Below are 25,230 nucleotides of genomic sequence, written 5' to 3'. Positions count from 1 at the left end.
GTTCTTGATCCCTCTTTTCTCTCATCTACTCCCACATACTTTTTTGAGTCATTGCATCAGTGCAAACAATTCTCTTGCAGCTTAAGCATCAAATGCTCTAAGGAGCCTTTTATTCCCCGCCCATTTTTCCTATGAGGTTTCTTAGCTTCTACCATTAAGGGCTTGAAATTTCAACACTTCCAGTTTAAAGCCAGGCTGCCGCTTCTTAAGTGTCTGGTTTCAGAAACAGAAGAAACTATATGCAGCCAAACAAGTCGGTGGTCCTTAGGTTATGCTGTTATTGCAAAATCTTCAGTAAAGAATGTGCTGTCAATGAAGAAATAAGAATCTTTGCATCATATTTGACACATTTGTGCAAGAACGTGGCTGAAGAAGATACTGAGATGCCATGATCAATGATGTCAAAGTATTTGCTTATCGTCGTCAAGCAACAGCCTGCACCGAGTGGACGTATGAGGAAAAAAGGAAATCTCTTCAGGAGGGTCTCTTTTCGTCTGCGCGGGCTGGAAAAGCCAACCTTGGAACCAGCTCTCGAGACATCGGGACGGGTGGTTGGTCTCTGCCAGGTGGGATGACAAGTGATTTATGTCGCATCACGTCAAATCTGAGGGGATTAGGCGTAATGCCATAATTCAGTTCAATTCTGTGAAGATAAGCAGGAGCCGTGCCAGAGTCAGACCGCCTTCATGTCAGGATTATACAGGCGTAGCTCCCACGGTTCTGCCATCTCACGCAGGTAAGCTTAGCTGTGAATTTGCATACTCAACTTTAATCACTCTGGTAGGAAAGCAGTAACTAAACACTTACTGGAGCAGCAATGCAATTCATAAAATCGTCCCTCGCACACTTTGTAGTTTTATGTTAAAAAAATGAGCTACAGCGTGAGCCCACTCACAGCTCAATTTAGGGTTTTTCCTTTATTTCAAAATAAGCCGAGTCCTTAAGGTTAAAATATTTTTAGACCCACAGATGTAAACCAGCACTGAACAATACACCTGAAAACTCTTGCAAAGACCTTTTCCTGCCCTTCTCTCCCTCTCTCAGCGGGTGAAGTTTGTGAACTGTGAGGCTGAAATCACAGCCTTGGCTCACAACCGTTGCACAGGGAACAAACGCAGAGAGGCAGGAATTCATCAGGGAGAGGTTAGAGGGGAAAAAAAAATCTTCTGCAAACCAATTAGATAATGTGGAAAATACATGTTGCCAGAAATTAAGGCATTAGTCCTCAGGTGGGAATGAAGATGTACAGATGAGAGTTATTTTCGTGGCAAACAAAGGAAGAAGGAATTTTCCAGATTCCTAATGCTGCATGCTAGAATCATCATCCCTTCTTCCTTTGGAGAGACAGGACAGCCAAGACTGTTGGAAATGCAGTAATGGACTGAGAAGCTCTAGAGGTTTGCAAGTAAAATTCTGAATAAACACTATTTAGTAAGCCCTCAGTCTGGAGATTCTCATTCCCTCCATGCTGGCTTATATTTCTGTAAAAGCGAATAAATATTTGCTGATTTAAAGACCAAAATCCAGACACTGAAGTGGAGATTTGGGTCCCTCGTTCCCACAGAGGAGTGATTATAGTGGGGTTTTGCATCCTCTGAATTGAAAGCAGAAGGTAAAGCAGAGAACTACTTGTGCAAAAATTTGGGCTGGGAAACTCAGAAATACCAGCATACATTTATCCAGAGCATTTAGAAATTGTCAAAAAGGAATCCATTATTTGCTTTGCCTGAATAAGTATATGCAAGAAGGTTGCAGGCCTGGAAATACTCTATTATTGCTTGTTGTTCTGATCCTGTTCTGTAACCTGCATTCACCGAGAGAACTTTAAAATGTCCACCTAAGTCAAACCACTCCTGAGGGGAAGGCAGGGATACAAAAACCATCCCAAGCACAAACACATGCTGTTCCCCATGGACCCAATCCTGTGGAATGCATACCTTCAGCATCTGCGGGCTCCAGTTTATTTATCAGAAGGTGTTTGGCTTGTTGGCAGGATTAACTTTTTCCAGTACGTCTGAGCATTGTCTTTGCCTCCTCACAAAGTGTTCTTTCACCAAAGGATACCTATTTTCTTCTATTTCATACCATTTGGCCTAGCTTGGTCAAGTTAGGCCAGGTGCAGCTCAGGCTCAAACAAGGAGCTATGTTGGCTGGGCTTTCAGGAGGTGCTGGGTAATGATGGTGGGTCAGACACCTTCCATCCTTGCACACCATGTCACACGAGGCGTTGGGTACCCAAAAGCACTGCGGTAGCTGTGACTTTATCAGAAGATACAATAACTGGTTGTAAATTAAAGATATTAATTAGAAATTCATTAACATTATAAAGCTGCAGGTTTTCTGCATGTAGCAAAGATGGTAATCTCATAAGAAAAAATATCTTCTTATTGCTCATTATGGCTTGACATAAACCACACTGAAATCCACAGGAGTCTTTGCACTGTTAGTGGTGTCTGAATCAGGTTTTCTACCTTCTGGAGAGTCCTTAGGAGTTTTAATAAACTTGATGAAACCCTGAACCTTCAGTCTGTACCTGTGGGGAATTTGATCTTGCAGCACAAGTTCACAACCAGTTCTGATGCATGCACAGAGGGTGTCTTAAAACAGGTTCCCAAGCCAGCAAAAAGAGACATTTTAACACATTTGTTCAAAAGAACAATTCTGTACAAAACCTGAATTTTGTTCCAAAGTACTACAATAAACCAAAGAAAGTCAATTTTTTATTTGCCAGAAAATAATACAATATCTTTGCTGTATGTCACAATATTTTAACCAGTATTTCTTTAGAATATGAATTCATCATCATTCTGTGGTCAGGGAATGGAATGACCAGCCATGCTAAGCTGAATTTCACCACCTCTGGTTCTGCTGGAGAACCTCAGTGGAAAAATGAGAAAATTGGGTTAAGCTGATAAAGAACAAAGGCCTTTTGGAGAGGGGGCACTGAGCTGCTTTTGAAAGCTCACCTCCTTTGCGTCCAGAAGATCTGTGTACCAATTCCTAAATTCCCCTCCACAGACATCACAATGTCTTCATGGTATGTAACCTTGAACCTTTGTCCCAGATATTTCTTTTGCTTGAGGCAGGGCCAGCACATTTATTCCAGTGAAAAAACAGTAGCCAAATGGTTCTGGGCTGTTAGACTTGCAGAGCATGGCTTAGCCGAGGAGGTCTGAGGGTGCTGGGACCAATCTTCAAGCATGTAGTCACCCAAACCACATCCTCCAGTTCTGGGAGAGCCTGCTCGCTTTTGGCTCTGTCTTCAATGGTGATTTGTTGGGGTTTTTTTGTGGCCCCAAGTCTCCTCTGTCCGTGGGCCTGAAAGCCTCTCTTAAAGATGTGATGTTCATGGAATCTGAGAAGCAATTTTTATCTTGCTGTGGGCTGTCTTTTATAGGAGGAGAGAATATTGCCCTCAAGTCCGTCACTCTCTATCCCATCATATTTCTTCCTGTTTGATCTCTCAAAGATTAAAGTTCAGTATATTTCAGGACAGTTATATTGCTGAGGTAATATAAAATTATTAAAAACAGAGAGAGAGACAATATTGTGACTACACATCAAAAGCTCTTTAAGACAAAGGAAGGAAAATTGACTTGAAACTGGAATTATTAGAAGCATCTGTGGTGTCCTTTATTTTCCATTTAACAGTGCAACACATTTTCAAATGGTGTCTTAACAGTTTTGAACTGGAAACCTGGTACTGCCTTGATTTTCTGATCTGTACCCTAAACCCTGTGGTTTATCTACTTCTGCAAAGGGGAGCAGCAACTGTTGGTTCATGAGTTTTGACTTTAAGGCAAAAAGGTACATTTTCCAATGCTGCAACCTGTAGCATATATGAAAAAGAAGTTGGAGTTTAAAACAAATATCAAATTCATAAGAAGCACGTGGGTTTTTAAATGAAAGCTGGTGCTTGGAATACAATGTGCATATTTGTTTATATGCATGGGCATATGTATCTATACACACTCAAATGTTTTTAGTAGACATTTCCATAGTTTTAAAAAAATCCAATAGCGTTTTGAAACAGTAACTTAACAGGAACTAGGATAACTAGGATAACACTTGAAATAAGTGTCACCCTCAGTGTAAACTGAGCTTATTTGCGTTGATCCCAAGCTGTGGAAAGCAGAAAGTGCTGCCTTTATGGTGCGATTGATGGGTGTCTATAGAAGGAACTCAGGTCTGGATGCTCATTCCCAGCACACCTGTGGGATGATTCAACCACCAGCCAGGTGAGGAGCCAGGTGGCCGGAGCCATGGGGAGAATGAGCAAAAAAACACCTCACACCTGGAAAAAATAACTTCTAACTTAAGCTCACCTGCCTTCACACACATTGTCCTGCTCGCCCCAAGCCCACATGCTGCTTGAGGCAGTGTCTCCTTGTGAGCAGGGCTGTACAGCACACAGCTGGTGGATCCCACACAGCCCAAATCGTGCTTTATTCAGCTCTCTGACAAGTTACAAGTTACCTTGAACTGGGCAGTAATGACCACTCTGCGTCCTCCTCATGGGAAGGAGCAGCCACCATGGTGGTTCCTGAGGGTACGAGCACATACAGAGGTGGGTCCTGTGGACCTGGAGAAGATTGATGGTCCCTGAACACCTCACATCAGGGAGGTACGGCACAGGAAACGTTGGGCTAAGTCTGGATCTGAGGAAATGAGATGGATGTCTGAGGGAAGGTGGGCTGGTTGGGGGTGGTGAGGGCTGAGGTGACTGCCGGGAGAGCAGGGCAGCCGGTGGGGTGCACAGGAGGACGGAGAAGAGGGGTGAATGCTGCACCATGGCATGTGTGAGGTGACCAGAGTTGATGCTGGAGGACCTCCACAACCAGGGAGGAGAGCAAGGACTCCCCATTAGATTGGAAATTAGAAAAATTTCTTCCCGGGAAAGGCTGTCGGGTGTTGGAACAGGCCGCCCAGGGCAGTGGTGGAGTCACCATCCCTGGAGGAGCTTAAAACACACAGAAATTAGTTCTTAGGGACATGGGTTAGTGGTGGACTTGTAAATGTTGGGTTAATGGTTGGACTTGATGATCTTAAAGGGTTTTTTTCTGACCAAAATGATTCTGTGATTCTGGAGAGAGGGACCTGGCAGGGCCTGGTCACAGGGAACATGGCTGCCCCTGGCAGTGCCCCAGGAGTTACCTCAGGGAGGTAACGAGGGGGCTGTGGTGGGGGCAACAACTAATTTACCCCTCACAGCCCTTATCCAGTACTTCTCTACTGTGCTGGTTCCTAAGCCCTTTCCCAAGTTCTCCATAACCGGTCTCCTCAAAGGCTGGTGCTGTACTTTCCCGTCATGGCTGGCACTTCCCCCCATTCTGGTTAAATTCACCTTTTCACACCCAGTTTTACAGCACATGAAATGAAACTGTGGCCTGTGAAGGCCACATCTTGTTTTCTTCACAGACTGCTATCTCCTTTTTGTGTTGCTATTACCCAAAACCATCATGAGGAACCCATGTTGTTTAAACAAACTTTGCTATAGGCGTCTCCTGTCCAGTAAGCCCGGCTTATCTCAGGTTCCATTGTGAGCCACAGGAACAGTGATCAGCGTCCCCATCGTAGCTCAGTGCTGATCCAGCTCAGTCTTGCCTTGTTGGTGCTGGGCTACAAGGCGGGAATTCAGCTTGGCTCAGGAGCCACCTTAGAAATCATATTTGCTGTTCTGTTGTTACATTTTGTAGCATGTTTTCTTGTCTCTGAAGTACTTTTATGCACCAAAGAACTTGAACACTTTAGAGTTGTGGGGTTGCTTTTTTTTTTTTTATTTCTAAAGGCAAATTAATTCTTCAAGGCAGGACAGAGGCCTGGTAAAAGATCTCCTGAGTAGCCCGTGCTGAACTTCAGGTTTCTGCTGATATGACTGTCCCAAAAGTTTGCATCTAAACTTGTGCTGCTCCACCTCAGCCACTCGTGTGTGGTGGCTCACCTGGCTCTGCACGTTGTCAGGCTGAGCAGGCAGTGTCCACAAAAGAATCCTTTCCTTTCCTCACAGGATCTGCCACAAACGCCAGGGTCTGGGTGCTGGCTCAACCCAGCATGTTGCTGCAATTCCTCCCACATCACGTTCATTTGGGCTGTCATTCCTTTGGGCTTCTGTGGAAGAGACAGAGGAGGACAAGTGCTGAGCCATGCAAAGGGAACTCTTGTTTCCTGTGAGTATGCTTTTCTGTACATTTGGGAATCTACTTTGTCAGAAGGCAATGTAATTTTTTTTACAAGGATGGTAAAATAGTGTCCCAGGCTGCCCAGAGAGGTGGTGGATGAACCATCCCTGGAGACATCCCAGGCCAGGCTGGACGGGGCTCTGAGCAACCTGAGCTGGTGAAGATGTCCCTGCTCATGGCAGGGCTGGCACTGGGGGAGCTGAGAAGGTCCTTCCAACCCAAACTGTTCTGTGATTCTATGATTATATGGCCACGATTGCCTTGGAAAATGGCTGTGCCAGTGCAATCAGACTTTTGCTAAACAAGGAAAAGGAGGAAAAAGAAGAATTTTTCGACACAATTCTACACAATTATGGTGACTTCCAGAAGTGAAGTGGGATACAGAAGTGTAAGGACCCCAGTCAGAAGTACAGCTGTGGCTGTGGACAGTCATATTCATAGAGATCTGTGCAGAGTTCACTGGTGAGCAGGAGCAGTGTGAGTGCTCTTCTTCCTCTGGAAGGTCATTGCCTCTTCTCCCTTGGCGCTCTGAGAGCTGCTTGCAAAGCATGATAATTCCAGTAACTCTCGCCATGAGCTCAGGCTGCGCAGAGGGCAGTAGGTCCCCATGGGAACAGCAAAAACCCTGTGACTGAGCGGTTGTGCTGAGGGCCAGGGGCATGCTGAGGATGTAAAACCACCATTAGTCCCAACCATAAAGTGGTGTGCGTGTCTTGTGTGCTAGTGTTTCAAAGAGGTCAAATTCAAGCAAAATAATTTAGGAGTGTTAGAGAAAGCACAAATAAACAGATGGTCTGGACACTATATCATGGTATAGCAGGAAACAGCACCAGAAATTGAATTATTATTCTGAAGTAGATTCATATAAGTCGTATCCTGAAAGAGGGGTGTCTTATTCCAAAAATAGTTGGTGTGAAATGGATTAGATGTTTGATAAAAAGGTTGAAATCACTTTTGGATGTGGGCATAAGTTAGTTGATGCTGAAAAAATCCCCAGTCCTAAGGAAGCTGGCCTTCCTAAGTAGCCAAGCGTAAGATTGCACAAGAAGCCATAAATCTGGCATTTCCTAATTTCAGAGGGCTCAGCATTTCAGCATAAACTATACTGCTTCCTAATGTCTCTTTGTAGGCAGTCTCTTTGCAATATAATTTATGTATCTGTTCTCTTATCTAGTAGCTGCTCTCAGTCCTGAAAATATGCAGACCACTTAACAGAGCAAGATCAAGACTTAATGTTATTATTGATTTGTGTCATACAAAAGCTGCTGCTGTGCATGGGGCAATAGGTGTCAATGCTGCAAGTGCCGGATTGTTCCACACCAGTGCAGAGATAAAGGTCGTGCGCTGCTTCTCAAACATTCTGCTGCTGCAGCAGCTAGGAGGGATATGTGGAGAGCGTGGTTTGCTCGTTGTTTTTTTTTCATCTTGCTGACTGTAAGTTGTGTTTATTCACTGCTGGCTGTTTCGTGAGGGTTTGTTCAGCTCTTCAAAATTATGCTGTTCCAGAGGACTTGTGAAGGGTGGCAGGAACCCGGCTGACAGTAGCATCCAGCTCCTGGTTTGATCCTGTAGGGATTCAAAGCATTTAGGCTGTCATTAAGATGAGGTGGATGCTGTCAACCAAACAGCACTTGGCCATGGAGGAGAGGAGGATGAACCCACCAAATTTCTCTGTCTATGCCCATATAGACACGCTGTAACTAGAACCTCAGAGAAGAATGTGTGAACTCCTGAAAAATCAGAAAGAACAGAGGAGGAGGATAACAGCTGTGGGTCAGTTGGTAGTGTTGCCATATCTCTCTCCAGGATAAAAACCAGGAACATCTTCCAGGTAGGAGCTGCCGCATAGCACTGTTCATTTTATCAGTGCATTTGTCATCAAAATTTGCGGGGCTGAAATACCACAGGCTGGTAGAAAGTGTTGAGCTGTTGTTCTGCCCTGGACATTAAATGTCCAAAAGTCTTGGGCAAATATAGAAATTTTAATGGGTTTTGCCAGGACAGATTTTTTTTCTGGGGAGAAGAAAGAGAACATATCTGAGAAACCATGCAAACGGACAGGAAGTCTGCAGATGTATTTTTAAATGACTCAGAAAAACCCTAAGATATACAGGGCAAAGAGTAATGATCTCTAGTGCCTAGCAACAAAGCTGTCCTATCTGAAAAGTGATACAGCATCTGGATGTTTTTCCTTCACATGGTGGATCAGTGCTCCACAGATAGCTTTCTACTTGCCAGGTTGTTAAGGAACACTAAACTAACTGTAAACATTTTACTGGATATCTGGGTAAGGAAAAAGATTAAGGTTTACATGTCTTCTCTGTCAGAAATACTAAAATACACTTTATGTTGTGGTGGTGAATTTTAAAACACAAACTCCTGGATTATTCCTGATCTGGGGTAAATAGGACCTGATGCGTGTTCCTCTTTGCAAACAGGAATAATTTCTGTTCACTTCTGCATTTCTTTACCAGTGGCTCTTCTGGCAACTCCTTAACTCTGATGAAAACAGATGATGAAATGAATGACTATCACTGGAGTTGTTACCAATGCTAATTTTTAGATAGACCAGGCTCACTGGTTCTTTTGATCCTTAGGATTTACACACTTTTATCTTGTGTAAGTCAACTCCTGGAGAGGCATGTGCCCACCCAGCTCTCTGCACATTGCAAAAAGGCTTCAAAGAAGCTGATAATTTCACTTTTAAGTTTTCTGGGCTATCAGATTGTCAATCTCGATCAAGAGTGTTAGGATGAGTCTGATATCAGTAGTAACTTAAAGTGTAGTTTTATTTTGCTACATGGGCCTCTACGTTTTTGTTCTACTGACCTCTTTCTTTGGTTTGGTTGGTGGATTTTTTTGGTTGGGTTTTCTTCTTTGTACTTTTGGTTTTGTGGGGGTTGGTTGGTTTGTTTGTTTGGTGTGGTTTTTGTTGTTTTCTTTTTTTAAAAGACAAATTAATTCAGATTTATTTTTTGTGGAGAGCTCTTTGCCCTTCTTTATGTCTTCATTTCCAGCTTCACCGCCTACCACCTCTTTAAATGATATTATACTCTCCTCTCATAACTGAGTACATCCCCTAGGTGTATGCACGATTTTTCCAGACAACTTCATATTGATTGTGAGTAAAACAAATGGTAAAGCCATGCATCGTTTACAGCTGTCTGCTGGGATTTATAAAAGAATGAAGGGGAAAATTGAAAGGAACAAGAAGATTGTGTCTTTTTTTCCAAAATGCCAAAATTAAAAGACTACTGTAATTATTCTGGCAACAAAGCAACCAGTTTAACGGAGTTGTGTAATTTTACTAATTAAGTATGAAATCAGGATTTTATACTTATGCTTTAGAGACTCATGTGTGTTCATGCTTCTTTAGGTGATGCTTTCAAATCCAATAATGGAAAATGCGGTGAACATGGACACACCACAAGTGGTGAACAACAACGTATCTTTATAAAAGTGAATGGTTTTGCAGTGTGTTGGAAAGAGCCTGCACCCAGAAGGTAACATTTGGTTTTTTTGTTATTATTCATAAATGTTAAGAATTTTTAAAACTTATTTTTAAAAATCTAAATTAAATATTTTTTAGAACTGATTCCAAAGCGGGGGTGTCAAACTCATTTTCACTGGGACCACATCAGCCTCACAGTCTCCTCAAAGGACCAAATGTAATTTTAGGACTGTATAAGTGTAACTACTCCTACATGGTGAAAATGAGTTTGGCGCCCCTGTTCTAAAGCCTGCTTAACAAGTAAATTTGAACGTTGATTTAACTTTAATGAACAAGAAGTAGAGTTTTGAAAGCAAATACATGGCCTGATCTTACAAATGGTGAAGTGGTGAGCGAGACCCAGCGCAATTCCTGCATTCTAGTGAACCCAGCCGAGATAAAACACTGGACGGGAGCTGCTGCTGTTTTCTCTCTGACACACCAGCTGGTTTCTCTACCCTCCAGTCTGAGCGCAGCACAGCCGCTCAGCAAATATTGGCTTTATTTCAAGGAAACAATCAGAAAACAAAACTCTGTCCATTCAAACCACCCAGCCAAAACAGCCAGAAACCCTCATTCAAGTCTCTTTCTCCTCCCCTGCTCAGATATTTCTGGAATGGAGGAAAAAAACCTCTTTTCCCAAAAGAATGTCCCTAAAAGTCCTCCACCTCCAGAGAAGCCTGTTTCTGCCATTCCTTCCTGGCTGGCTCTTAAGTAAATCCTTTAGCCAGGACTCCTCTTCCTTGGTGATTCCCAGCAGTGCTGTGCTGCTCCTCAACCTCTTCTCCAGGTTTTTTGAAGGATGCATGTGTGATGCTCACAGCACAGGGGCCGTTTAAGCCCAGTGCTTCTGTTTTCCAGCTACCAGCTGCCAGAATGGGTTACCTGGAGCGTGAAACTTGGGGCAGAACTTCTCTCAGGTTGCTCAGCAAGTGCCAACAGAGAGAGGGAGGGTGCAGGTATGGATCCTGTACTTTTTTTTATTTTTTCCACTGAACAAATCTGATGCTTTAGCCCAAAGTGTCCAGAGTCTGGTGATGATAAAGAAGTTCCCATTATCCTGAAGGCAGGAAAGCTGCCATCAGAATCACAAGTCAGCTCCCTGTCTGTGTTCCTTCATTTCCCTTATTCTTTTATGGTGCTACTGGGATGAGACACATTGCATGCAAATGAGAACCAAGGCCCGGTCTATCCAAATGCACATGTAGCCAGTTCTTGCCGACATGACTATTAAAAATGGGGAAGGAGGGTAAGTTCCTCCTCTGTTACAAACTCAGCACAGCTTCCACTGAACAGAATCAATTTATACCAGCAGCATCTAGATGAGAAATGTTTAAAAAGACTCTGTTTTCCATTGCAGAACTTCCTGATATTGAGAAAGACTCTGTTTCTTCTCTGAAGTTTTACCAGCCAGCTAAAGGGTCTTCTCTCGGCTTTGCCAGGTAACAAATTACAATGAACATTCTGCTTTTGCTGCTACTCTTCTCTTTGTCAGAAAAAGCAACATAGGTCCAGGATATTTGGGTCTTTAGTATAAAGAGAGCAATTATTTTCTTTTTCCTGTTAGTGAATATTCTCAATTATTTCATTTCCTATGGAGACATTTGGCAAGCAGCTTCCTGCCCCGCTACTGCCAGCAACTCTTGTTCCTAAATGAAACAAGTTCTTGGCCGCCAGGAGCGTAGCCAGGAAATTTGAGATTGTTGGGCCAAGTGATATTTTTATTTGACCTAATCAATGACATTTATTTCAGGCAATACATATTTTAAGATCATTTATTATATTAATAAATTGCATAGGGAAACCAGTGCATTCACTCCAAGAAAAAAAAACAAAACACAACTGGATGTTTTAATGTTGTATTTCTTTTTGTACTGCTACAGTTGTACATGGCATCACAGTTGAAATATTTCTGAAGCTAACTTCCAAACTAGCAGAAGGAGCCAGGTTCTTTTTCTCAGTTCAGTTGCCTTTGCTTCTTTCCAGAATTTGGCAGCATTTGGCCTGCTGACAGTTTTCTCAAGGACAAGAAGTTCTCAGCCCTTGTAATACTAGTGCAGCGGATTCCTAACTTGTTCTATTTCCAGACTTTAGCAATGGAGATGTGTCTGGGACATTAAGGATAAAATCTGGGTCCTGCTGAAGTTAAATTCGAATTCATGCTGGTGGAAAGAGGGTTTCATTGTAGAATTTTTGCTCAGGTACAGAATCAGACCGACTGCAAACTCCAAACAAATATCTTCAGTTTGCCTTCAAAGTATTGCTGACCTAGTTGTGCCTTCGATGCCCAGGTACAACTTCCACCTGTTTCAAAACAAATTCCAAGTGTGGAACAGAAGGAAATTGAGATCTGTAAAGGAGTTGTTTCCTTTTTTTGACACAGCTTTAAACATCGCTAAAAGCAAAAGGCCTCTGGCAAGCAGCTTTTGACATTTTACAGGACTAAAATGGCAAGGGAGGTTGGAAGGATATCAAAGAGACAGAAATCATGTTGATCACTGAGCTCAAGAGTCCATGTTTTTTCATAACTGGTGTCTTCCTCTCGCTTTCATTGTTCCTTCCTGAAAGAATATAGACAGTTGTGGGTTCACAGAGGATTTCATTATTGAGACAGTGAGTGATTCAACTTTTTGTTATGTATAAAATTGCATTGGCCCTATAACTTTTGTTTACAATTTAATCTGCCCCGCCCTCACATTATTTTTATAAAAGCAGGAGTAATAAGAATGAGATAATGCAGAGCTTTAGGAGGGCGCCGAGTCAGACAAAGCTGGCTGGCTGCAAGTAGACAAGAGTCTCGTGCAAGTTTGCCAGGTTTCTGGTGGAGGCCAGTAAAGGGGATGAGATTTTTTTTAAATTATTTTTCTCCTTCCCATAAAAAACATCTTGTTAAAGAAATCATCAGTATTCTGAGTTGTTTCAGCAGAACTGTCCTAAGGTGGGATTTAGAAAAGTGGTCAGTGCTGGTTTCCAGGACTCTTGACAGCTCTTAGTTTTTGTGGAGATGGAGCCACAGTCTTCAACTAGACCCACTGATGTAGGAGTCCTCTGAGCAGCAGAGGAGGAAAAGCATTTCCCATGGTCTCGTGGGCATGTTGAGTCTCAGGAACTTCCTTCTTGCCTTACTGTAGAAGAGACACACACCTAAAGATCTCATCTCATGAAGTCGATGGTAAAACTGACATAAAACCACACAGGGCCAGAGTGGTGGCAAGGAGGGTTATTCCAGATGAGATGAACCAATGTGAGTTCTGCCAAAAAGAGGAGGGCTCCTTCCCCTCCCTATTCCCAGCTCCACAGCCCTGCTCTGTGCCCAAACCTGCTCTCTTGCAAGTTGCACCCTCCTGCGAAACCTGTCTGCTCGCTGCCCATCCCATCCCATCCCAAGCCTGGGTAAGGACTGGCTCATTCCCTGCTTTGCCTGTGGACCAAAAGAGCTGACAGAAAGATCCTGGAAACTTCAAAACTGGCAATAGGACCGTGCTGCTGGAGATGTTCTGATTAAAGTCGATGGTCGATGGAAGTTTGAACCTCCCTAAAGTGGCCACGGTCCTGCACCCTCCCTCACCCCAGCACTGGTGCCTGCCTGACCCCACAGTGTCCTGGCTCAGGAAGCCAAACTAGGAGAAAATTATCCTTTCTTATTTTATTTTATTGGTTTTCTAATGGTTTCCCTCTCAGTTCACAGCAGGATCAGATGAACCCTGGGGAGGGATAGGAATGTGTGGACAAAAGCACAAGAGACAGCAGGGTCATGGCAGCACCAGCTTGGGCTCTTTTAAACTGTCAGGAAACTGGAAATTGCCTTCCCTGACTTAGGCTGCAGTTGGTCTCATTCAGTTTGTGTATCTATTTTCATGCTAGAATGTGCCAGAGTGATTTCTAGAAAGCGACAGGTTGATTTTGATAGTTCCTTGGAATTTGCCACCCGTGGATGCAAGATCAGCGGCACAGCATGGGGGTCCTTATTTAATGACAGTACTCAGCTGTAAACTGATTTGGTCCTGAACCAGCCTCATTGAAATGTAGAAAAAAATTCATAGTGACTTACAAGAAAATAAAATATGTATAACAAAATATAATAAAAAATGGGATTTTATTATCAGCACCACAGATATCAGGAGGACTTACATAGTCACTAGTTTTGGAGAATTTAATGATTGGTGTATAATTCTCTCTAAATGTAATTTTTGGTAATTATGTCAGTTTAGGTTCTGAAGACCCAGAATTCATGGAGAACTACCATGACTGGAAGGTAAAACCTGTGAAAAGAATAGAAGACTGGGATGAGGATATGTAAGTTTAAACTGCTGAATATTTCTGAGGGTCTTTTTAAGTACAATGGTAATATTTAGTATCGTATTTTCAGATTCTGAATATGTGTCACTGTGTGTCTTTATAGCAGTTCTCACCTTATCTTAAATTTCATCTAGTAGGTCAAATGTTCCCTTGCAAGGTGCATCTATGGGGAGGACAAGTTGGGAAGGGACACAGGGTATGAGAGGGGACCTCTCCAAACCAGCAGCTTCACTCCTCAGAAAGGAGGGTCTCTCTTCCAAACATATTTACCGGAACAAATTCCTTGTTGTAACTGTGAAGTTACACACATAAGATCAAGTGAACACGTGATCAAGATTCTTGAATTTTACTCTTGAATTCTCCTGGAAGGACTGCTTCATTGCATTTGAAGGACAGCGAGTCCTGAATTCTGATTAAGAATATTTTTTCTTTCACAAGAAGCCCCTAGAATATAAGGTTAATTTTCCTTTGTGTTTTCCTTGGGTTTATGTCCTTTAACAGGACCCCTTGGTTTTATGAGTTTGATAATTGTTTCATTCTGCAGTGGCACCACCATCCTACGACACCGTACAAAATGCTGCAAATGTCCCTTTTTGTGCGTTACAGCTCAGGCAACCCAGAGTCGTTTTAGGGTGGTGTCGTCTTCTCCACTGCAGTGACTTCCCCCCACCATTAAATTCATAAGAACTAGGTAGAAAATTGCAAAGGTGAACTTTCTGATTTTGTGGGGAGAATGATGAGGAATAAGGACATCTCGGTGCCACCTGGTGGCAGCAGATGGCGGGCTTTTCACAGATTTCTTCTGCCTTTGAACCGCTGGGTCTGATAGATCCCAGCCGGGCTGGGTGTTCAGCTCCAGGTTCAAACACAAGGTTGCTTCTCATTTTGTATTTTTTTTTTTTTTCCTCAATTGCAGGCAGCTCACAAAACATACTTGTTTTTTTAAAGCTTGCAGTCTGTTCTTAACTCCTGGCATGGGAATAGAGAGGAAAGAGGCCAAAAATTTGCTGACATAAGTGCAGCAGCAGCAATCTTAATCTCGTTTGTATAATAAGGCAACTGTTTGTACTTAAATGTGTTTTCTTCATGAAACTGGGTCTCTAAATTCAGTTTCTTCTATAAAAGAGATTTGAAATACAGCTTGTTTTTGTATAATATGCTGTTCACATTACTGTGAGCAGTTTGTCCCTGTTGAGTTTTGACCTGTTCGCTAATTACAGTGGCACTGAGTCAATTTTTACATCATTAAATCAGTGTAAGCCTCCAGAGACTAGCGATTTGTCCTGGTGTAATGAGCAGTTTGTTGCACATCATCCTTAGGAAGAATTGAATATTATTAAGGAAATGATAGTGAAACACAGGGAAATGTGGAGGTGCAAGGTATAAAAATCCAATTATAATGTGGTGAGATTTAGGAATCATAGGGCAAGAAACAGAGCAGATCTTGAAGCAGCACTTAAGCAATCACAATAGAGACTGGGCTAAAGAATATACAGTTAGTATTTGTGTCTGCGTTTTGCCAAGCTCCTTAAAAAGCAGAGGTGCTGTGGCTTTTATTGCATGTTAAAAGCTCGTTTGCCATCTTGTGGCTGGAAAGAGAACGCAGTGACCAGATGCTTTACAGTGTGTTTCAAAAAGATGGACCCAATTTGAACTGAAGTTTTCCTGGAAATTGCATCTGTCTTTTTGAAACAGCCTGTATTTTGATGACTCCTTGGGTTTGATTTGAGACAGATGAATTAAACACATCTGATTAACAGCAGTATATTTAGAATCTGTTTTGCCCCACTACAGAAATATTTTGGGAAGCATGAACATTAAGAAATATCCTCTAAAAGCCAAGGCAGAGTGACAGTTACTGGGTTGGCTCATATTTTAAAGGACATTATTGTCTGATTATTTTTTAATTTTACAGCGTTTTTTTTCTCCAATTTCAGTTATATTTTGACACAACAGAGAAGAAGTGATGAGCAGTCAAACTGAAGAGCAATACTTGACTCCAGGGCAGATGTGAGTGATTGTTAAGAATTGTATTAAATCTCTGTTCTGTACCATTTAATACCTAGTACACCACTGCTTTGCAGAATTGTGGGGGTTTTTAAACAATAAAAAGCAAAGTTGTTTTATTTGCTAAAATCTAAAGGGATGTGGCAAGGTCAAGAGCCATATGATATGATAGAACAAAGTTATGCATACAAATGTTTTCACCTTTTGGAGAATGTAAGTTGTTTCAGTCCATTTTATACAGTCCTAGACTCAGCCCTGAAAGGCATTTAGCAATCTAGCCATGAGCCAGCAAAGCTCTTACCACATAATTATCTTCAAAATTGACAAGTTGGCAATTAACTCCAGGCTGTTAACTTCAGAGTGCCTCACTAGTGCCTGTGCAGTCAGTGGTGTGATTAGGGCTTCACTCAGCCTGGACCAAAGCTCCCAGTGCTTTACAGGATAAAGCTTTGGCACTCTGTGTGATTTCACCTCTTTATAGGCTGCAGCTGCTCAGTCAAGTGGCTTCTGCATCTTCCAGAGGTTTCTCATTTAAAAAATGTTCTTAGGAAGAGATCAGAGAAAGACACCTGCGTACATCCTGCATTGCCAGCCTTGGAGTGAGGATTTCATAGTCTAGTTCTCTGCTTTGACTCTAGCTCTGCTTTGACTTTGACCTCCAAGACCAAAGGGTGAGAAGAAAGCTGAGCGCAGATAGGGAGGGAAGTTTTTTCAGTTTACATAGATCGAGATACAGAGATGCCAACAGGAGTGACGTCCTGGGCAAAACAAGTGTGTGTGTCTGTCCCTTCGAGTTTGGCTCATGACTAAAGAGCAAAACCAAAGTCAAACACATTTTTTCAGAAAATTCACCTCTGGCTCCAAATGCTTTTTACAAGCACCTGTTTGAGGCGAACAACAGCTAAAGCGGGCATGGTGTCCAGGATATAAAATTGTCTTAAACAAGTGTATGCTAAACCGATTTTATCCATCAAGTTATATTTTTGTTTACAAATGCAATGCTATCATCTCTTTGCTCCTCAGAAAGCAAAGGAGACAAACAGCTACAGGATTGTTTGAAAGGAGGAAAATAGAACTAGAAAACTACCCACTGCCAGGTAAAGAGTCAGTACCACGTAAATTAATCTTTGCTATGAATATGTATGACAAGATTTTCCTCTTTGTCTCGCCAGTAAATCTGCCACAGCTTCATTGTAATTTAATGCTATTGGAAGTCTTGAACTGAGTATTTTAATGTTGTCATTTGTGAATTTAAATGTGCATCCACCCAGGGGAAACACTCATGTTGGAAACTAGGGACAGAACCAGATGCTATGAAAGAAAAATCAATGTAATTATAAATACACGTGCAGCTCCCCAGCATATTAGTAATGATCACAGGTTATTTTTGACCTATTCAGAAGTGTAAATGTTAGCAATATATTATCATTTCCTCAGTGACAACTGAGTAGGAGCCTGCTCTAAACTATACAGTAGATCATGTTTTGCCTGGAATTTGTAGGTTTGACTTTTATAAATATATATAAATATAAAACCAAAGTAAAAGTGGTATAAATGAAAGAAGAATTGAGTTCATGTATCTGAAGTCAGAAGTGAGTTGCACTCTTTTATTAACATAAGGGGGTTGTTTTTGTTTATGTTTTTTTCCCAAAGGAGAAGAAAGAACAGACATAAAGATATTATGTATAGATATTGCTGGAAGTCAGCTGTTACACATTGATTTTAAATATTTGTTACTTCATGAGAGCACTGTTAATGGCTCTCCAAAATTCATAATGCCGACAAGGGCATCTTCCTAGTACTTCTGGTATGGTTTACTTCATATTTCTAAAATAGTTTACTTTGACCCAAAATAAGGCTTCCTAAGATTGATAAAATATCTGATCATCAGAGGTCCAAATAGTATTACATTAGATTTTTGTTTGGTTCAAATGGCTCAATGTCTAAACCGGGGGGAGGGGGGAGCAATTTTTTGATGGAAGAGACTGAAAACTCTAAAATCCTGTGCAGTAAATAACTGCAGCTTCAGTCTTTCATACTATTGCTAGTACAAGAGGAGCAGGACTCAAGGCTGAGAGTCCAAGGGAGGGGGGGAACTGTTTATTGAGATCACGTGGCTGGGCAATGAACTCTGGAGCTTAATTACACTGTCTCATGATGCTTGTTTCTGTTACCAGGCCTGTGTTTGGCAAGACAATAGGTGACACATTGAAAATGACTTTTTTTGTCAGTATCTTAAAGGGAAAACGCTGTATATGTTCTTCACAAGTGTATGGGCGGCTGTTTCATAACCTGAAACATTTTAGCCACATGTTTTGCATGTGAAAAATGTAAGTTTCCTAAGCGCTTTTTTTTTTTTTTTTTTTTTCCTTAGAATAGCATACAAAGCAAGAGTTTAGCGGTTTGGAGCATTGTGATTTTTCTGACATTCAAAGTAGATGACATCACTAACTGGCTGCAAATTAATCAGAAAAAATGTTTAAAAATAGCAGCATTTTCTCAATAAGTCTGTTCCTTGTTTGTATTAGAGGCATATGGGCTTACTTAACTGACAAAAACAAATTATAATACTGTTAACACAGCAGAGTCCTACAGCTATAAAAGAGCAAATGAGAGTCCTGCTGACAGAATCGTTAATATTGATAATGCTGGGAGTGGTGGAAAGCATATTTCAGTCATTCAGAACACAACATCGCCATTCAGAGCCTCAGAAAGAAACTTTATTTTTGACAGGTTAAAAAGCAATTGTCCAGAATAGTTTGGAATAATGTATAAAGTTCAGGCTTAAATGGATTAGTGGCCAGATTTCAGGCAGAGCTGTCAGATGAAAGATATAGTTTATTACATTATTCTGCAACTTGTTATACAAATACTTCCCTATTTATAGCGCATGTGAATCTGCATGTTCCCTGTGCATTCCCAGCAGATGCAGTTTCATGTATTATGACAGATTTGGGCCTGCATTTAAAATGAAAAATATGTTTGGGCTTGTTTTAGAAGCATCCTTTCTGCTCTTCCCTGCTGTACTTCGTTTCCTTCAGTCATTATTGGTCTTCCTTGTTTCAAACCACAGATGTGCCTGAGCTCCTACCAGAAAGGCAAACAGCTGATGCAGATGGACACGGCAACCAAGAAAACTGTGGGAGAAAGAAGAGGACAATCTAGTAGCTTGGACTAACCCCCTAACAAAAGACTGCAGGATTGAATCAGGGAGCACGCATGTACAGGTAAGCAAGTACTTTGTTACCTTTAAACAGTCTAAGGATTTTTCTGCCATTCCTACCAGGCAAATCTTCAATCATTACTTGGCTGGGTTTTGTTTGATTGGTTGTTCGGCCAACATGGTGCTATCAGCTTCTGTTAGAGGTTGAGGAGGGATGGAATAAGAATCTGGTTTGTGCATGTAGGCTTGGCTTTTTACCAGGGCTTGTGCCTTCCCCTTACCCTTGGTGGTTTGTTGCTGGGCAATTTTTTGCATCTCATTGTCTAAAGAGCTGGATATTTTTAGGTGTTCTAACCTATGCTGGGCCTAGAGCAACGGCAAAAGGTAGGAACTACTAAGAAGAAACATCTAGTTTTGAAGAACAGGAGAGCATATCTATTGAGTGAGAAGATGCTGTTGCTTGTATGAAAATCAGACTGTGGCTATGCTCAGAGTGGAAAACTCAAAAATACTAGTTTTGCACTCCAGACTTTCTGTGTTCTTCTGCTCTTGACAGTGGATATTAAATGTATGGGTGTGAGGTATTGTAGTTTTCTGAAAAGAACTGTACTTCTCTTATCTCTTCTGGGCTTATCAGTTGTAGCCATCACAAAGTAATTTACACAGCTGTGTTGAGACCTATAAAAAGGGCAAATGACACAGGTAGACAGGACAGGAGAGATTCATACGGCTTGGATCCAGGCTCAGGTTTCAGGAGCCAGCCAGGTACTCTGAGTACATAAACAAGAGCCTCAGTGTTACAGTGTCTGCAGAACCTTTGATGGTGCCTTTCTAGAAACAGTTGACAGCCGGGAATGCAAGCAATATATAACCAAGGGAAGCTATAATTGTGCTTCAGTTTGGATGCAGATGATATCACTTTAATCCTATTTGCCATGTGTGGAAAATTATCTCCAGCTACAAATGCCTCGCGTCTTTTCCAGTGAAAATCCGGCTCCAGATTTTCCTCTGTACAGGGTAATGGGACACTGAACCGCAGTTCTTTAAATTTCACACGTCTTTATGGGCTCCTATTTGTGACCTTTGCTTCCTATAACATATTATAGGCAGAGCGTAGTTCACACTGTGTGTACCTGCTATGAGGAAAAGCTGCGTGTAGCACATGGTGCTTTCATTAACGGAGAAGATTGTTCACTCGCTTTTTATCTAATACCTGTAGAAAAACTAATCAACAGCAGATACTCTCTGGACCTGTTTCTTGTTTAGGCACAAGTTTAGGCCTGGCCTTGCTGAAGCTGCTGCACATGCACACCAAAGCTGTGGTTTCTGTTGCTGAAGCTCCTTCTCCTCTAGATGGCCCCAGGTCCCTGCCTGGGACACGCTGGGGCTTCTGGGCAGGGGACAGGGCTGCTGCTGGCTTCCAGGATGTCCATGTCAGCTGCCAAAGGTGTATTTCTGCTTACAGTAGTCTATGAAAGTGCCCCAGTTTTTCAATAGGCAACGTGCAGTGTTACCTGAGGGTGTTTAGCACAGCACGGTGAGAAGTCCCTTGACAGCCAGTGACAGAACCTGAGGGAATGGCAGGAAGATGTGGATGTGCCAGGGGAGATTCAGGTTGGATATTAGGAAAAGGTTCTTCACCCAGAGGAACAGGCTCCCCAGGGAGGTGTCATGGCCCCAACCTGACAGTGTTCAAGAACAGACTGGACGGCATCCTCAGACACATGGTGTGAACTGTGGGGTTGTCCTGTGCAGGGACAGGAGTTGGACTCGATGATCCTTGTGGGTCCCTTCCAGCTCAGGACATTCTATGATTCTATGAAATGTTGCCTCAGCCAATGCTGAAGGAATTGGCTCCTTGCACATCACCATAGTTTTGGCATATGTGTTCTGCTTGTTCAGCTTCACTTTCAGTCTGTACTATCACCAGCTCAAAGAGCACTGGCAGAAGAGTTACACCAAATGCTACCGTCCCATATAAGTGTTGAGCATATATACAAGTGTTAGATGTACATACATTGTGAAGTATTGTGCCTGCAGACACTGGGTACAGTGCTGGTGAGCTCTGTAAGGGATCCCTGAAGGCAAATATGAGAGTCCCGGCAGCGGCACTGAAGGGGACATAAACAGGACAGTGCGAAACACGATCTCTTGTTTTCACGTGTGGATATCTGACAGTGTTGTTACACGACTTCAAGTATGTGGTTGCACATAAGCACAGCAGTATAGCAGAGGCTGTATGCTGTCTTCAGTCCATAAGGTAGATCAGTGATGTGAACAGATATGCCCACATGGAGCTCAAGGTGCTTTGTCTCCTGTCAGCTGTACTTTCTGTGGACTACTTTGTGCTATTCTCATTTTCAATAATATTCTTTAAATAATCCTGAGAAAACCAGCAGGGTGACATGCAGAGGAACATACTACCTGCTCTGTACATAATGACATTTCATATTAAGGACGGAGTGAAAAATAGTTTAGAAGGTGTTACTAAAATACAGAAGACCAGTCCTGGAGTCAAACAAGAAAATAAATGGTTCGCTAACCCTGGTAGAAACTTCCTAGCAGAGTATTTGTAACCATATGTATTACACTGCCTCTTTAGGTTCATAAGATGTTTATAACAAATGTGTACTCCTTTTTTATTATGTTTTTCTTAGCATTAGGGTGACCTCTCTCAGAGCCTGGCCACAAGCTTAGGTGACTTCAAAGTGCTGCCCTAGCTCAGCAGAAAATCCTGATGGCAAGGGATTGCTGAAAGGCTTCCTCCTGATTCTTTTCTCAGTAGGGGTGTCCTGCGGTTTAACATCCGACAAGCAGGTTGATCAAAGGTATCCAGTGAGAAACAACATGACTGGCTCAACCAAGGGGTGAGAGAATAAAAGTTGAAAGATCTCTTTTATCTTGAGCACACTGTAAAATATGTTAATAATTTAGAGCATCCAAGGACAAAAAGATAGCACTTGAAAGGGAGGTGAGAGAATGGCAGAAGTTTATAAGGGTTGTTTGCAAAGCAGCTAAATCAAACAAATCTTTCATTTGACTCTAAGCATAAGAAAGAGGTGCGAACAAATTCTTAATTAGATTGATGCCCAAGGCAAAGTGCTTTATGCTGAAGCTAGGCTGCCCAGTTCTTTTGTGTTGGTTGGGGTTTTTATCTTTTTAAATAAAAAAATAAGGAATGATGCTAAAATCTTGGGGGTAGGTCCCCTATTTTGTTGGTTGTTGGTGTGAATAGCCATTATTGTTCCAAGATTTGCCTTGAAGTGGGGATCTCTGCCAGCACCGCAGTCCCTGCCTTGCCCTTCTCCCAGCTGCTCTGAGCAGAAGAAGCTGTGGAAACTCTTACTGTAGCTCTGAGATGGGCAGGGAATGATCCTTGGATGCTCTTATAGACCCCCATGTTTTGGGACGTGACTAAGGAGGCAGTCTGATAGCAACACCCTAACAATAACCCCTATGGCATCCTAAATTTGATTTCTAGCCCCCTCCAAAATACCTTCCACAGGTGTGTTCCTTCTACAAGAGGTGGCTTGGAACCTTTTAATCTGACCAGTTTAGCAGCTGCAAATACAGGAATGCAAAAGAGCTTTCCTTTGCAGTGCTTGCTGTTAGCGAAAACAAATAGTCTTTTATTGGGATGGGTGAGTTAAGAACAACTTTACAACTCCTCCAGCTTTTGTATTTAATCATCTCCTGGATATAGCTAATGTTGCTTCTTCAGTGTATTTGAGCACAGTGGTTTAAACAACCTGAATGCACGTGCTTCTTGTGGTTAATGAAAAGGTACTTAGTACTGGCACATACATGATTGGCCTCCCTTGGATGCAGGCAAAATTGTGTTCTGCTCTGAGAACAATAATAGTCCTAAGTAAGCTGGGGAGAGGGTGGGGGACAAAACAAACCACTCATAGATGGGCAGATGAGCCTCCCACAGCCCCAGTCTTTGAAAGCTTTCCAACTATTATCCCATCCCTGTTGGATGTTGCAGCTCTGATGGTTTCCGTGTGTCTGCAGAGCAAGGACAGCTGCAATTTAAAATGATGGCACATCAATTGTTAAATTACATCGGAGAGCCCAGGAAATGCATGTTAGTGCCACATTAAAGCCACATTAATTGATCATGATTAATTGCACAAGGAATATAAAATGAATTATTGATTGGTCTCTTATTATTGCAACAGCTGTCTGTCATTACTGTGCCTGGTGGTTTGTGATTACTATTACCCTTGTCATTTTCTGGGCTAAAACTCTGTGATGAATCATAATCTACATTCCCACAACTAACAGATGCCAATTTTCCTGCTTTCAGTCATCAAATGAGTAGATATTGAAGTTTAGTGTAGACGTAGACTAAATAATCTAGTAGCATTGAATGTGTTGTTAAGGATCGAAAAATCAAACTGTCCTGGAAATACTAGCAAGAAGGGGAGCAAACACCCCAAAGTGCACATATTATGGCAGCCTTTGAGGGAGAAAACTGCTAGATTCTCCATTTTTGTGTCTGCTTTGATTTGGATTGTGCTTGCCTTTAGTTCAGTGTTACGCAGCATAGCTCCAACCTGCACGGTATGGTGTAGCCACGGATATACTAATTTGAAACCAGTTTGTGCTTACACCATAGCTTTCTCTGGGACTGGAACAAGGTGCAAGAGCCTCTCTCCTAGCTGAGCACTGTTTCTACTTGTTGACAAGTCATACCTTTTGCCCAGCTCGGAGCAGGTGGAGGAAGGTTTTATCTTTGCCTCTAGAGACATAGTCCTGCATTTAAATACACCAGCATATTCTTAATTTTCAACTGGAGGTTAATGTTAGATCAAATCGCCTGGTTTTGGTGCTTCTGCCCAAACAGTGTGCCTGGCAGTGCCTTCCTCTGGATGCTTCTCTTTCGGGATGTTCGTGAGCAAGCTTTGCTCCTCACGCTATAGGAAGGACTTGGCAAGATGTGATATGTGAGAAATATAATGCGCTGATAAGGGATGACTAATTGCAATGACAGAGCAGAGCTGGTGGATTCATTGCAGAGAAATTAAACAGCACATTCCACACCACTGTCTGATCAGCTGTCGGCAGGAGAGGAAGGCACATACAATGGAAAAGAAAGGTCAAGCTCCAAAGGACAACACCCAGATCTCCTCCTCAGCCAGTCATCCATTCATACTGGGAGTTACACCAGCGTATGTATGTCAGAAGCAGCCAAGCTGACATAATGGCCATGGGTGAATGATTGGTGACATGAAAAGAAAAATGCAGGAGTTAAGACAAGCAAAAGCATCTCCTCAAGGCAGGTATTCTTTGTGCTGTGCTCAATCCAGCATGGTTTTGTCCTTGCCTACCATTCTAAATGGATTTTAAGTAAAACTCTCCTAATTCTTGCAAGTCTCAAACTAAAGTGAAAGCTGCAATTTCCAATGAGAATACATAGCAAAACATCACATACTTTATGAGGAAAAAGTGTCATCTCTGAAGCTGGAGCCAGAAGAGGTGGATTAACTTACAGTCACTGAAGAAAGAGAAACCATTACCCAAATCCTGTAGGCATACAGCATCCACCAGCACTGCTGCTTACAATACCAGAGATGGTTTCACACCCCAAACTGGATCAGTGTAAAACACAAAGGAACCTCTCAGAGGAAGGGAATTATTTCAAGTTTTTGCATAAAACATTATTTGGAGTATAATAGCTGCCAGGCTGTGACCCTAAATATAAAACAAATAAGTTCCTGGCTACATGAGACCAGTTTGGCAGACGTCTTTCTCTAAGGAGTACGTGTCTAGCGGTCAAAACCGAGTTCTGTGTAGAGTTGCAGCTGAGTGCTACCAGCACGGGGATCAGTGTTCATGACAGAGCCTCACATGTAGTTTGAAAGCATTTAAAATTGAATGTTACTATAGGAGACAGTATTTTTGCTGGCAGGGGAAAAAAAGGGGAAGGAAAATTCAAATACAACTTATTTATTTGCCGAACAGAGCAATACAAGGTAGCCCAAACTGTTAGTAAATCTGCATGAAATTCAGTGAATGCAGCCAGTTTTCTGTTACGATGTTGAGGAGTTGCCATACTCCAGTTAGTAGAAAAATACAGATGAATGGAG

The 25,230-nt window shown here is 42.1% G+C and overlaps 2 protein-coding genes across 2 annotated transcripts in view; both read left to right on the top strand.

Annotated features, from left to right (window-relative positions):
* Window positions 1–388: 388 nt before the first annotated feature.
* Window positions 389–19,177, top strand: LOC110363527 (uncharacterized). The gene is made up of 9 exons (XM_065071345.1): window positions 389–566; window positions 6,027–6,167; window positions 9,556–9,682; window positions 10,531–10,628; window positions 11,030–11,111; window positions 13,876–13,965; window positions 15,906–15,978; window positions 16,999–17,072; window positions 19,049–19,177. Exons 1-7 carry the CDS (start codon window positions 389–391, stop codon window positions 15,949–15,951), a joined length of 762 nt encoding a protein of 253 aa, XP_064927417.1. The 3' UTR covers window positions 15,952–15,978; window positions 16,999–17,072; window positions 19,049–19,177.
* Window positions 19,064–25,230, top strand: part of CACHD1 (cache domain containing 1) — a 141,277-nt gene continuing 135,110 nt past the window's right edge. The window contains exon 1 of the mRNA XM_065071989.1: window positions 19,064–19,202. The gene's annotated coding sequence lies outside the window, so the exon portion shown is untranslated. The remainder of the gene's footprint in view (window positions 19,203–25,230) is intronic.

The sequence above is a fragment of the Columba livia genome, chromosome 8 (genome assembly GCF_036013475.1).
Source record: "Columba livia isolate bColLiv1 breed racing homer chromosome 8, bColLiv1.pat.W.v2, whole genome shotgun sequence".
Classification (NCBI taxonomy): domain Eukaryota; kingdom Metazoa; phylum Chordata; class Aves; order Columbiformes; family Columbidae; genus Columba; species Columba livia.
This window is presented reverse-complemented; position numbering and strand designations above follow the sequence as displayed.